General features: G+C 35.6%; 1 protein-coding gene across 3 annotated transcripts in view; it reads right to left on the minus strand.

The window, feature by feature from the left end:
• The window catches only part of Khdrbs3 (KH RNA binding domain containing, signal transduction associated 3), a 175207-nt gene that overhangs the window by 114033 nt on the left and 45700 nt on the right, over positions 1 to 15474 (minus strand). For all 3 annotated transcript variants that reach the window (XR_010041191.1, XM_063231035.1, XM_063231036.1), the window contains exon 2: positions 5806 to 5924. Coding sequence is in view for 2 of the 3 variants with exons in the window: in XM_063231035.1 (XP_063087105.1) it covers positions 5806 to 5924 (119 nt within the window). In the remaining variant the exon portion in view is untranslated. The remainder of the gene's footprint in view (positions 1 to 5805; positions 5925 to 15474) is intronic.

Genomic DNA, 15474 nt, shown 5'->3' on the forward strand with positions numbered 1-15474 from the left:
AGCTTGTAATTTCTCAAACGTCTCTGGCTTACATGCAATGTCCCTCTGCCATGGTCCCCCTCAACCTCACCCTGTTTTACTCTTGGCCCCTGACCCATTTACCACTTCAGAAACATTTCTTCAGAGCTTCCTTCTCTGAGGGTGTCAAAACAATCCTCCTTTCTGTCTTTGAACAGCACCCAGAAAAACAGGTATTAATGAATTTGCATTCCAGACATAACTGAGTTTCTTGAGACCAGTCTCCATCACTTTGGTTTTCCCATAACAAAAGTATCTGGCTCAGGCTAAACCCTTAGGAAACGTGGGCCAACTGAATGGATGGATAGATGGATGGATGGATGGATGGATGGATGGATGGATACATGGAGGCACTGAGGAAGAAGGAAAGGTTTATTCTGGCTCACAGGTTCAAGTTTCAGGCATGGTCAGCTGGCTGTATTATTTTCAGGCCTGTGGATGGAAATATCATGGTGGAAAGATGTGGGTGAAGAAAAGCTGTTTGTGCCCCTGAGACAGAAGGAGAGGGAAAGGGAAGGGCAGGGGAAGTGGGAAGGAGTGGGAGAGGAAGAGGAGGTGAAAAAGAAGGGGTAATGGACAAGACACAGTCTTAAGGTCAATCTCATGTCTGCTCCCTTCAACTAGGCTCCACCTCCCTAAATTTCCATCACTTCTCATCAGTTCCATCCTATTAGGAATCCACCAATGGATCAGCCCACTGGCCAACTGTATCACTTCTCCAACCCCAAGCTCTAACTCTGCTGCACTGAGGATCAAGTCTCCAATAAGTAAATATTTTGGGGTATTTCAAATTCAAACCATAACAACATATTAAATGGTCAAATACATACTTCAAGAAAGTAACTGAACTTCCAGGTTTGAATACCAGGTAGTTCATATTATGGTCAATGTGTGCCTTTGAGAGAGTGTAGAAAACCGTTCATCAAAAGAACTGAAAACACTATGGAAGTTCAAAAACTGAGCTATCTTTGACCCTGGAAGCTGACAGTGAATGATGAAAATCAGTTGCATCCACTGGCTGCTCCTCTGCGTCTCCACCCAGCGGTTCACTAATGCAAGTGTGAAGCTTCTCTCTCCTGGAACTGGCAGCAGTGCTATATTAATGGTTACACAGCCTTGCATGAATCTTGCATGTCCATAATCTTTGCAAGTCCATAATCTTTTTTGGTGATTGTGAAATCAAAAGTAACTCCTAAGTAACCTACTTCAGATAATGCAGACACTTGAAATGGACTTCAAGCTATTAGATCCATGACTTATAATTTGTCTTGTCTACCTTATCCAATCTGTAAAAATATGTGAGATTTTTTTTTTCGGTACTGGGGATTGAAAGTCATGACCTTGCACTTGCCAGGCAGGCACTTATGCCACTAAGCTAAATCCCCGGCTCACGTGAGATTTTCTTTAGACATGTTATTCATACTTTTTTATTTCCTGTACTAACTTGTACATATAGCATTAATTTAGGGTTAATCATCACCTACTAGACTACAAACTGCTTATAGACAGGGATTCTCAGTGTAGCATATCATACAACGAGTACATAAGACATTGAACACGCAGAATCAGTTTGTAAAGGTTTCCATGAGCTGTGTCTTGTTTTGATAATGACCTTGTATATGAAATATTCATAACTAGTTTTGTTTATAAAAAAGATGCTGTATGGGTACTAGCACAGTACTATAACTGTAAGGGTCAGCCATAAGCTCTTCAACTCTATAATACATAGTCAACTAAGGGAAACCCTATAAAGTTACCAAATTAGGCACAGTCTGTGATCGAGAGCAAAGATACAGGAAGAAACAGTCAGGACTGTTAGCCCGAGTAGCAGAGCTTGAGATAACCACAGTACTGAAATACGATGGAGAAATACTAAAAAAGACAGAATTGGAGCTAAGGATTTCAAATTTTGTACACAAAATCAAAACTGCTGGCTGCCCCCTGATCATGTATACCAGAAGTACAAAAGTCAAAGTAAGGAATAAACTAAACACTGGCCCAATAAATGAAGTTAGCAGTCTGAATCCAACTAAGTTGATTACCAGGGAAAACAAATATATCTACATCCTTCAGAGAAAGATCATGGAATCTAGAATTTCCACAATGTATTCTTACACTGTCCAGGACACAACTCCAAAATTACTCATCATGTAAAGAACTAGAACAATAAGACTCTTCATTATAAAAAGGCATAGCATTTTCAACTGTACTCAGTAAATAAATGAAACCAACACTTGAATGAAAAGATTAACTTAAAATAGAAAAAAAAGTTTCCACCTACACATATATCAAACATAAACTCTGTAACAGATGATTAAAACTCATATAAAAAATTTACCAGAGAGAATACATAGCAAAATGAAGACAGCATAGCAAAAAGTCAAAGAAGTGTAAAACACATTAGAAATTATGTATTCTAAAATATAGAGAAAAGAAAAAAAACAAAACAAAACAAAGCCAAACAAAAATCAGTGAGACTATCAAAAAGCATAATATGTGAGCAGCTGAAGTCAAATGGGAAAAAAAGAAGCAAGATATATCATGTATAGGTAGAAATTCCCTATGCTACCATTATGTATACCTGAAATGCACAATGAAAGAAAGAAAAAAGGCTGAGGACATAGCTCAGCGGTGCAGCATGTGCCTGGCAAGCACAGGGTTCTGAGTTCAGTTGTCCGTACCAAAAGAAAGGCTAAAAAAAGAAAAGAAAAGAAAAGAAAAAAATCCAAAAATACATTGGAAGATTCACTAACCAAAGTATTATGCGTCAGCGGACAAATCTCTTAAAACAACCACCAAAAACTGTCACAAAACTGAAATAGAAAATCTGACAAGTACTTTATCAACCGGAGATATTGAATTGATCATCCAAATCCAAGACTAGACAGATGGCTTCACTGGTGAATTTTAACAACTATTTAGAGAGAAATATCAATCTGTCATATATTGTGTAAGAAAAATGAAACACTTCCTCACTCATTTTAGTAAAGTAACATAATATCAATGGCAAAATCTTTAAAAATATTAAAAATTTATACGCTGATATCACTCAAGATCATAGATGCAACTAAATCCAAAACATACAAATGTCCTAACTAAGCAGCATTCACTAAGATCTATAAAGTTGTAATTTAAAGAAATGAATAGTTAAAATTTACTATATAAAAATATAAGGAAGTAACATCCTATGTGCATTTTAACAGATTCCAAAAAGAAATACCAACAAAAGTTATCATCTATCCAAACTATCAACAAATTTGAAATAGAGGGAAAATTTTACCTAGCACATGGCATCCACAAAAACCTTACAGCTAGTTTTCAGCTGTAAAAATACTCCAAGGTTTCCACCTTGTTTGAATTTACATTCAGTAATGTATTAGAGATATCAGTCAATGCAAAATGGCACTGAAATAAATAAAAGGTTTAAAAACTGTAAAGGAAGATGTAAAACTGTTTAAGCAGATGGTATGTTTATATACATAAAAATAGTAAGGAAATTACTAAACAACTAAAATTAGTAATTTACCAAGACAGCAGATGATAGCACAAGAAATTCATATTAGAAGGAAAAACAAAGAAAATTTTAAAATATTAAATTTATACTATTGTTGAAGACAAGATGAATGGATGAAGAAAATGTGTTATTGATAGTATATTCAATGGAGTACTATTCTGAAAAACATAAAAAGAAGAGATAGATGAGGCATTCTTTGGTAAACAGATGCACCTTGAGATGACAATGTTACAGGAGATAAAGGAGAAACACAAGTTTAAAGATTGCATTGTAAAACCAAAGTGTAAATATGGAGCAAATCAGAAACAGCAAAAACACTGCCAAATGGGAAGGGGAACAAGAGAAGGGAGAAGGGAAAGGAAGTAAGAGAAAAGAAATACAAAGGGGAAAAAGGACACAAAATAATAGAAATGGAGTATTTGTAAATGGGTAGGGGGAGAGGGTTTGGAGGGAGAGGAGGAGAAGCAGGCAAAAAAGAAGGAATTTAAAAGGATTTTGCCCTAAAGATACAGTGGTGGGAGGCTGGGAGGCAGAAGGTGACCTTCCCCGCCCCTAGGCAATTTACCTGTGGCAGGAAACAAATTTTAATGGGCTACCTGTGCATCAGTAATGCCCCTTAGGCTCCACCCCAAACCTAAGCTATGTGTATGCCCCCACACCACGTGCTGGCAGAGAGAAAGCCAGACTCCAGAGGTCAGGGGTTTTCTCCTCATTCTTGGAATAAAGGCCACTTTTATCTCATATTTCTATCTTTTTAGCCGCACCAAAAATTCTATCAGAATTCAGGTGTGATGTGTACATGTACAAGTTCTCCATGGTGCATATGAATTGTTATGTACTGCAAATATTCAGTACTAATAACAAGTATTTTTAAAAATTGTTGAAAGTGCAAATTAGTTAGGTGCAAATTTAACAAAAGCAATACAACACCCTACCCTGAAAATATGCAATGCTGCTGACAGAATTTAAAGAATACCTGAGTAAAAGAAGAGATAAAACATATTCAAGAAATGAAGACTCAACTGTATTCAATATCTTTAAGAAGGTAAAATTTTCCTAGATTGCGTAACATATTCAACTCAATGTCACTGTAGAAATTTACAAATGAATTCTTAAATTTACATGGAATTGTAAAGGATTCATGTAATATTCTCCTCTATGAATAAGCAATCCTGAAAAGGCACAAAATTGGAGCAATAATACTTTATCTGTCTCAGTGTTTAAAAAAGCTATGTATGGTACTGGTATAAAAAAGCTATAGCATGGTACTGGCATAAGGACTCATAAAGAGGTCAATGGAACAGGTAAGAAGCTCAGAGTACACACTTCCATAGCCATCAGGTTTCCATCACAAGTTCTAAAACAATCTGTGGAGACAAAAATACCTTTCAACTAAAGACTTAAACTTCCCAACTAGAGATAGGCATAGGAAAACTTGTCAAAACTACTAATTATCAGGGAAATGTCAACTAGTAACACAAGAAGGCATCAAAATGACTGGTAAACATAAAAGAAAACCTGGCATCACCAGACACTGATGAACATGTAAGGCAGTCACAACCAGCCATGCACTGTTTGTGGACATGTTAAATGGTAAAAGCACTCTGGAGAAAAATATAGGAGTTTCTTGTAAAACTAAATACTGATCAATTTCAATAGGAGTATTTTACCCAAGAGAAATGGAAATATAGTCACAAAATGACCCATATAGAAATATTCACAGCAATTTAATTTACAATAACCCAAAACGGAAAACTTCACAAAGAAACAGACCCTCCATGCTCCATTCTGGTCAGGGATTAATATTCAGCAATAAAAAGAAGTGAGCCGCTGATATATATGCAACAGTATGTATGAATCATGCACATGGATACTTGAAAGAAAAAGGATAAATATGAAAATATTTAAATAAAATTAGAACAGATGACAATTTTGAACATATGTGCCAAACATTGTTCTAAACACCAATTTTGGATAACTGCATTTAATCCAACTCCATATTTGAAATGAAGAAGCAAAAGTGAAAAGACACGTCGCCCATTTCACTTAGAGGACTGGAGAATGTATTTTTAGGGCTCCATAATGCACAGCAGTCATACAGAAAAGACAGAACCCTCAAATCACCAAGTAAAATTTAATTAACCTCAAATGTGTGTGCTGGAAGTGGGTGCTAAGAGAAAACAACTGTAGGAAATATCAAACAGATACAAATTAGACATCCGCTTCTTTGAAATTCAGGTTAACATGTCTGCAAGGAGACCTCACTGTCTTACCTTAGGAAATTGTTTTACAGGAATTAACACTTTCTGTCCCAGCTTCATGTTCTTATTAATCACCACATCAATGTACTTTTCTTCATCCTTTCCTTCTCCTTTTTGAAACTTTTCTATCTCTGTGGAGGCAAAAAAATAACCATGAAGTGTATGACCTAGAACTGCCCAAGCTGGAAGTTCTGGTTAGCTTGGTTGTAGCATGAAATAAAATATAAAAATATGGACTATTAAATTGCTGTTAGTTTTTCCAATAATGGCATATACTCTGTTTTCTTAATGAATCTTCATAAATGGAAAAATATATATATATCATAGATCTACCAATTTACATTTCAATTGCTAAAGGAAGGGAATAATAGATTAAACAACAAAAAAAAATCTAATAAAAATAAAGCTCTTTGGAGCCTTCTAGAGAAACGCTGGCCAAATAACAAAGAAAAGGCAGAAAACATTGTCGGTGCAGCATCACAAAGCACTGACATCCTATTTATCAGCCTTGCCTGGCTTTGAAATCGTATACAATCAAGAATTAACTGTAAGTGACATTCAAAGCCTTCACCTTCCATCAGACACCTCCCACCCAAACCTTACCTCCTTACACACACACATGGCACATTACCAACTACACGCTAATGTTTTTCTTCATGCTCTCTGCTCTATTTGTGATGGTGCAATGATGATTTCATCTTCATCTTTTAAAGCTCAACCTCATTAAATCCCACTTTTCTTGTGCAATTGTCCCTTTCAGGGAAGCAGCTAAAATGGGAGAATCAATCATTCCTACCTTGATAGGCATAAAGCACTTTATGTGCATTCCAACCACTATTCTTAAATGGAGAAGGAATATGCCCCTCTCCCACTGGAACTCAGATTTCTTACAGGTTAAATCTCTTTGTTCATTCAGTGAACATCCACTACCGGGAGTCTACTGTGTGCAACTTTCAGAGCCTAGAAATACTAAGGTGCTGCTTCATCCTTTCATCCACTAGCACTTGTACACATCTGAATGAGTACTAGGTGGGCCTATTACTTTTCTGTGGATCAACTGTCTTGTAATAGCAGCACAAGAGTAAAGCCAAAGCTGCCAGTAGTTGTACAAAGGAACTCATCCACTTTGCTTACTGAAAGAGTAATATTTAAAAATTTAATAGGTGCTTTTCTGGATCACGCACCTGACATTCCTAACATAAATCTAAAGTTGCTAAACGACATAACTGCTAACTTAAATAAGCCCTAAATTACGTTGGAATATAATGCTTCTTACAACTTATTTTTAAAAAACTTAAGCCTCACACCAGGCTGTAAGCATGCAAGCATGCGGTTTTGTATCTCTTGGACCTGCAAGCAGCAATGCAGACAGCCTTGGTTCCCTTTTCTGGAGTTCAATAAAGCTGGTTGAAATCAAGGCCACTCTACTTTTCTGTGGACTTCACATCTTCCAATTACTGAAGTCAAAAATGGTCAACCAGTTTCAATAGACACTATTTCATCAACAGTTCTGTATTTTCTACTTAACTGAAAATTGTGAGTAGCGTGATTTTTTTTCTTAATTCCAGTAAAATGCAACACAAAAAATATGGAGAGTTGTACCAAATGATTGATAAAGCCCTAAGACAGCTATCTTGTATCGATACCTATTTTAAACTGATAATAATATATTCTAAAACACATGCAATCTTGAGAGAGATATCCGCACCAAGATGGATATGCTCTTTAGTTCACTACAGCAAAAGAAGGCCAACTAATAGAAAAAATCTAATCAGATTTTCTGGGTCAAACATATGGAGGATTTGATTTTTACTAATCCTCAGATTACACTTGGTTTTATACAGCTTCACACACCAAGCCCATCTCTCAGATCAGAAATAATAAGCAAATGTGTGATTAAGGTTTTAGAATAATATGGCATGATTAAAATGCTATGTTTTCAAACCACAGATACCGAATTTCTGTCGCTGCAGATGTAGTTCTACTACGGCATTAATGTCTGTTTTGGTTTTTGTTTGTTCGCTTATTTTTGCCCTGACCTAGTAAGAATTTCTTAAGTAATGGTCTCTTCTCTATCTAACGTTCCAAAAATATAAAAAAACAGCAACACAAAAGATATATAGTAAGAAATAAGGACACAGATCTTGTACAAAAGAGAAGGGAGCTAAGGTCCTTCTGTATATATTGTTTTCAGGTTTTGATCATAAGTGGATGTTGGATTTTCTCAAAGGCTTTTTCTGTCTCTATTGTGATGAACAGGTAACATTGGTTCTTATTTCTGATTATGTAATATATTACAGTAATTGATTTGCATATATTGAACCATCTTTGCATCCTAATGCAGAAAAAGCCAAAGAAACATTCTGGGTTCAAATCTTCCATCAATCCTCTGTTAGTGAACACTAATGCATGCTCTTGAACCCAACTAGGAGCCAGAGGACAGGGGGGATGCTGAAGCAATCCTTTTTGACCCATCCACATTGGTGTCCTGGGCCCAGGGCGGGGCGAGAAGGCTGGAAGGGGACCAGGACAGGTATTAATATCTCCAATGCTACTTCCTTTGCAAACTGAAGGAAATTTTACAAAGAGTTTCTGAATGTTCTTTCCATCCAAAAGGTTCCACTTGAGCTCACTGTGTATGAAATTATACAGCAAAACACTAAAAAAAGGAAAAAAAAAAGGAAAATTTTCTTGGAAATCACTTATTACAAGAACACTAATTATCATTATTGTGTTGACAATGATTCATCCAGCACAAGTCTGTGCGTTTGACTTAAATAATATCTTTATCTTAACAAATTCATAATCACGTTCATTTTACAGAGTGAGATCTTGAGGATTCATTTACATGGTGAAGAAGTTAGCCAAAGGCAGCTAATCTGTAACCAGAATCCCGGGATTCAAACCCACATTTAACTGACTTCAAATGCTTAAACCTTTCTTCTTCTTCTTCTTTAGCAATAAAAAATGCATAATAAAACTTGCTACCTTAACCATTTTTGAGAGTACAGTTCAGTGATGTCAAGCACATTCACATCATTGGGGAACAGATCAAATTTTTCATCTTCCAAAAAGAAAACTCTAACCCATCACAGGAACCATTCAGCGCTTTCCTTTCCTCCTGCTCCTGGTAGCCACCATTCTACCACCTTCTGCTCCTATGAATCTGACTTCCTGAGCTACCTCCCAGAAGTGGAATGTACAGCAGGTGTGTTTTGTACTAGCTTATTTCTATGACTAGAATATCTTTGATGTCCTAGGAGTATGTGACAATATTTCTTTCAAGAATGAATAACACCCCACTATAGGAACATATTATACTTTTTTTCCATTCACAGGTCTATGCACATTTGGATTACTTTTACCTCTCAGTTACCATGAATAATTAAAGAGTATACCTTTTAATTTCCTTTTTTCCCATTTCTTCTTGAAGTGACATGTAAAATGTTCTAAAAGCTATAAATCTGAAGGATATGTGATGCATTTTCTTAATGCAGCTATATCTGCTCATCTCACTACTTTATTTTCTCAGAGTACAGTAAAGCTTTTCTGTAAGAAACATGTTTCAGGGTCAGCTTGAAACTGCATAACCAAAATGTTGGTGATGCTTGGCGAGGTCTGAAGGTGTAATTGAAGGAGCACTTGAAGGAATTCTGCATGGCATCAGGGGCAGTTCAAAGCACAAACCCAAGAGAAAAGGTAAAGAAAAATTCCTCTACTGTCAAAGTATTTACAGGGTGAGGTGACTACAAAGATCAAACAGAAGCCATGTTTGCAAATACCAGCTGGAAAAAAAAAGGCAAGAAGTGGAAGCTACCCATGTATAGACACTGACACTTAAGGTAATTAACTCAAAGAGGACTATGAGGTCCTGCATCCTGCTTCCATAGTACAACAGATAACTTTCATAGTTCGAGGAAAATGGATACTCTGGCCCAGAGGATAAAGAAGAAACAACAATGGCAAACAGGTCCTCTGTTTGGCACCCCAAGTCCCCTCAGTGCACTGCTGACTGCTGAATTCCTAACTGCCATTAACAGTAAAAGCTCTCCAAAATGGAAATAAAAAGCAAATCTTTGAAGAGTAAAAGAACCTTGGAACTCACCTGGCTAGCCTCTAACGCCCGAGTGTAAATTCCTATGCTGGCACTAGCTACATGGCTGTCAAAGATCAACTTGATTTAAGCTGCAAGTTCTCCATTCATAAAAAGCAGAAATAATAGCACCTATCCTACAGGATCACAATGAACATAAAATAATGAATATTTCCAAAGTACTGATGACCACAATCACCAAGCACAAGCATTTATCAAATAGCCTAAATGCCTGCGCTGGATAGTAAGTTCTTGAAGGGTGACATCTTTTCTAATTGAAACACTTAGCAGTTTGCCCTGAATGTCACTTGGGCAGTGTTTGTTTATGTACCATCTTGAGTATCATTCAGGCAGGTGTCCTTACAAATGGTTGATTCCTGTATTGAATAAATCTGATAAAACTGTCCTTCTTACATTTTGCTACATTATCTTATAAAAATTAATGACAAAATATGTAACTTTTGGTCATCCTTCCCTTAAATAATTGGACTGGTAAATGATTAACTTTATATATCTTGAGCAACACAGAACGTAGAACTCTGTATAACTTTAAATACCAACCTTCCCCTCCTCCCACGAGTAAGCTGATGATATTCCTACAATGCCCTGTTTTACTGTAAAATTTGTACCATTGTATATTTAAAGCAATGTCTGTCTACTTACTGTTCACATTTATTGCACATCAAACAAAAATGTAACTTACGGAAGGTAAGATCCAAAATCTATTTACCTCTGTTATAGTCCAGTGTTTAGCACTAACAAAGGGCTCCATTAATGGTTACTAAACAATTGAATAAAGGAAAAAAGTGAATATTTTAAGTTAAATTGGAGCAAGTACAATGAGCTTATAAAGCATGAGTAATCACTGCTGAAAAGTACTCTTCTAAAAGCTGCGACTTGTTAGTTTTTTAAAAAGCACTGAATAAAAACTCACAAAACTGTCAGAAAAGTATAACTAAATAACACAATCAAGTCTACACAATGAAGTACTAGTGCGTATATTAATACAGTCAACAGAATCCTCTGCTGCTTTCTAAAAAATTAACTCTTTCAGAAAATTTAACTAAAAAGTCTTAACCTAGATCTTAATAAACTAAGAAGCACACGCTAAAAAAATTAATAATAGCTACATGTTCAACGCTCAGATACCCATTATGAAAGAATATAACAGTCCAATTGGGCAAATAAAATCAATTTTAGTAACCACAGTCACTATAAATTCTGACAGATTAGTAAAATATTACTCTGGCTGCCAGTCTGAAAAGAAATTGCTTAACCTCCAATATGACAAATGTTTCACTAAGAAATTACTTTATTTAAGCAATCTAAAACTAAGTGAATACCTATTACATGCAACCAAAGCAGAGCTGAATATACTTAAAACCTGCTCAACTAGATTGATTTGTATAGTTCATAATATTGCACAGAATGTTGCATAAGGAGAAATAAAAGAGCAGGTAGAGATATATATCATTAATAAGATTGAAAAGGCTCATAATATATATATTTTCATCAAGAGAGAAAAAAACAGTATTCTAAATATTCAGAATTCTTGAAAGTAAAATATTTTTATAAGCACAGAGCAACTATCTTTATGCAAAATGTCCTTGAATGTGCACATATAACATTAGGATGAAAACACACACAAGCAAAAGAAAGCCAAATTCCTCTAAGAGGGAAAACAATGCAGAAGAAAAGGATGAAATGAATTGCCCCCATCACAGATAAGCAACAAAGATGTAACAATCACATTGGCAGCGGAACTTATTTGGTGACTATTTTATAGGAAGTTAATTTCCATGACAATGCAACAATGTGGAAATGATTCACTCAGTGCAGAAAGGAAACACCTACTTAAAGACATTCAAAACTTGGCTAACATCCCACACAAGTGGCATTCAGTATTCCAATCCTTGTTTGTCTCACATCTAAATTCATGCTCCTCTGCTTTCTTAGTAATATATAAAAACAGAGGTCTGGATTGTGAATTTTAAAAAGGTGCTTTGGACTGTTAATACGTTTTAGAGAAACCTCACCTAGTTATTACAAGTATCAAAACAAAGGTTTGTCAGTGTAGTTTTTTTGAAAACTATAACACACAATGCAAATATAGGTCATTACTACTTACCTCATATAACACATATTTTGTTTCAATTTATTTGTTCTGTTAACAATATCTTAACTCATAAGCCAACAGCTGAGCAGCTCTACAATATACCCGTTTCCTGTGTAAGAACACTAAAACTCAACTCACAATGCAAGATTAGAGCCAAGAAAAAGAAATTTAAGCTTCTCCAATCAGACACAGGCAACTAAGTCAACTAGGGACTTTCCATTTTAACCGCTAAAATATTTTTTTTGTCTTGCTTCCCAAGTAGAACCCTGAATAACTTAAGACTGTTCCGTTGAGGACAGAGACTACATTTTATTTGTACATTCATCCGCTTTGGACATTTGGCTCCAGGTTTTGGCTACTGTGAATAGTTGTCAGTAAACCCTAAAGTGCAGCAGACACAACTGACATACTGGCTTCACTCTGAATAAATACCTATTAGAAGGGTCACTGGGTTATGTGGTAATTCTATTGTTAATTTTTTGAGGACCCTCTATCATAATTTCCCATTAGGTCTGTACCAGTTTGCATTCTTCCCAACAGTGTGTAAAGGTTTTTATTTGTACACATCTTTGCCAAGAGTGATCTTTTACACTTTTGTCCTGCTGTCTTAAATTTTCCTTAACTATATGCAGAAACAACAGACATTATGGCAGGAAATAAAAACACAAAAATAAAATATATAGTCATTCAATACCTCAATAAAATATAGCTTTGTCCCTTAAACAAGCAAAAGTACTCAGATGCCTTTAAAAATGAGATGAATAATTTTTGGTAACAAATCCAATTTTAACGTAAAAAACATCAAAAGGTTTGTCACAATTTAAAACCAAAGAAGATCAAAAGCAAAAATTAGAAGGAATTTAACAAGGTTAGTAATTACTATACTGTAGACACTATATCGGAGGCTTTATATACATTTATTCCTTATAACTTCTTAGGCCAGAAATTATCAGCTCTCTTTTTATTATACCTAGTAAATGACATACTTAAAGGATTATCTGATTCAGTTTTGCTCACTCCCCAAAATACCACCCTACAACCTGTTGCTTTCAAATCCAAAGGAAACATTTCAAACAACAGCTAAACAAAACAGATAAAGCTTCCCTCCAGGTAATACAAGGACTTCTACAGAACAGTGAGTTGTATTCCCTGAATGTATGCTGCTTACTGAGAACTGTAACAAAAGCAAGAAAGAAGTTACAAACATAATACACATTCAACAGTGCAAACTAATTTACACCATGCTGTTAGGCACAGTAGTGAAGACAACAAAAGATTGGGCTCAGATTCACCTACAGTTTTATCAGTTCTAAGGATGAGCACTGGCCAGGCCCATTTCTCTTCTACTGACCCATTTCCATCCGGTAGTAAGAAATGTTCTCAGATAAATGTTTATTGAAACAGACTGGGAAAGACTCACTCAGCATCTACTTAAATCTCCTAAAAGGATAAACAGGAAGATGGAACTAGATGACAAAAAGAAGAGACTAGGACTTGGTCTGAAACAAATCCCCTATCCCTTCCAAACAACTGCACTGCTCTGAACAGGACCCAGTGTATTTCTCAACTATACCTTCGATAAATCCACTGAAGAAATGAATGCATCTTGATAAGTTAATAGAGACTTAGGTCAGTAACACTGGGAGGAAGGAATGATAATAACTATTAAAGACTGAAAAAAGAAAGCCTACTTTTTAGTTATACCTAGGAGTTAAGCCACATTTCTCACTTTTAATTGCAAATATCATTAAATATACTGCAAAAGACCAGCTATCTTAAACAATTATCGAGCTCCAGAGGTCACCAATTAGAACCCTGCAAGGATTTGAATTAAAAAAGGTTTTATGATTAGGTGAAGTAATGATCCAAGAAAGAGATTAGTTCTGTTCAGACTGCACTCATTATAAAATCCATTTCCTTTGTGTGAAGATTCAATGTCTTTCTCATTTATCCTGCTGGCATTATCACACTTTGAGATAGAAATATGACTGTACTAATGATATTCTGTAACAACCATATAATACAAGCATTTTTCTCTCTATTACTTTCGCATCTAATAAGATTACAAATGAATATTTTCTATTGGATGGATGTACAATAATACAGTGATAGACTATTTAAAATAAAAGCGAAGTGGAACTTAGCGTTCTGCTGCCATACATCTTTGGTCAGCTTCATAATCAGTCCCTCTTTACTGAGCAAAAAGTAAGGATAAACTGGGGAGGAGGGGAGCTTAAGACCCTAAATCAGATTTTTATGATAGTATTAAAGGGTTGCTTTTGTAAAAACAATGCTGAAGATAAATAGCATGACGAAGCACTGCAACTAAATTTTAAAGAATACATTTCTGGTGATGGTTTAAAAACACCAAAAAAACCCACAAGAGATCTCCTATCACAATGAAAACAGCTTTAAAATGCAACCCAACACACAGCTTAAAGTGATTACAAGACATACATGAGGCCTAAAGGCCTTATTTCCCTCACATACATAATGCAGAAAAAGTCCTTATTTCTCTCAGGCTCAATATTCTATTGCTCTTAGCCACCTAAAAATGTCAGCCATAAAACACCTTCAAAAGCAAAGTACAGATGAGATCAGGCATTCAAGGCGGCATGGGAAAAGGGATTTAAAAAAAAAAGAATGGAAGGGAAAAAAACATAGAACAAAGCTTCTGTAAATTAGAAAGGAAAGAAAGACTGAAGGGAGGGGAGGAGAATAGGAAAAAAAGAAGAATTAAGACATATTATGTTCAGGTACACATTCCCTAGAATCAACGTGAACACTCTGTATGGCAAATATACATTAATAAAAATGAAAGAACAAAAAATAAAGTGAAATGCTGACCATGAAAAAAAAAAAATAAGGAAAATACAATTGCAACAGAAACACACATCCTGTCACTCAAATTTAATGACACTGAGGAAAACTCAATTTGCATACACTATAATAGTCACAGCCACAAATGACATGAAGTAACTAGGCACAGATCTACACAGTTACTGAAAATGTGGACCACGCCCCTCTGTTAAAGCCACAGAGGCATCCTCTAGGTTACTCTATAGGCACGTTCACACCTTGAGGCAGATGTTCTCTTTGCAGTGGAAACCCCCACTGCAGATTTTCTTTAAGGTATGCTGCTGATTTAAGTTAGGTGTCAATCTTAACACATGCAACCAAGTTATATATTTAAGTCACCTAGTGATCTTGTAAAAAAAATTTAACTACATAAAGGCCAGTCATTGGGGTCCATTTGTTTTTACTATGTCCAATTTTCATAAAGTATTTAGTTAAGCAATTATACAGTCCAGAGAGTCTCATTTTCCAAATCTATTGAAAATGGCCTGCTCTACTTTAAGGTTGCAGATTTCTTTTTATAGTAAAGAGGTGCCTATGTGGGTAAATGAGACAGAATGGAAGAATAAATACTCCTTTTTAACTAAAGTTAACGATAATAGTAGATTATCTCACT

This window comes from Cavia porcellus, unplaced genomic scaffold (genome assembly GCF_034190915.1).
Source record: "Cavia porcellus strain 051 isolate PalLab524CR breed Dunkin Hartley unplaced genomic scaffold, mCavPor4.1 scaffold_19, whole genome shotgun sequence".
NCBI classification, from domain to species: domain Eukaryota; kingdom Metazoa; phylum Chordata; class Mammalia; order Rodentia; family Caviidae; genus Cavia; species Cavia porcellus.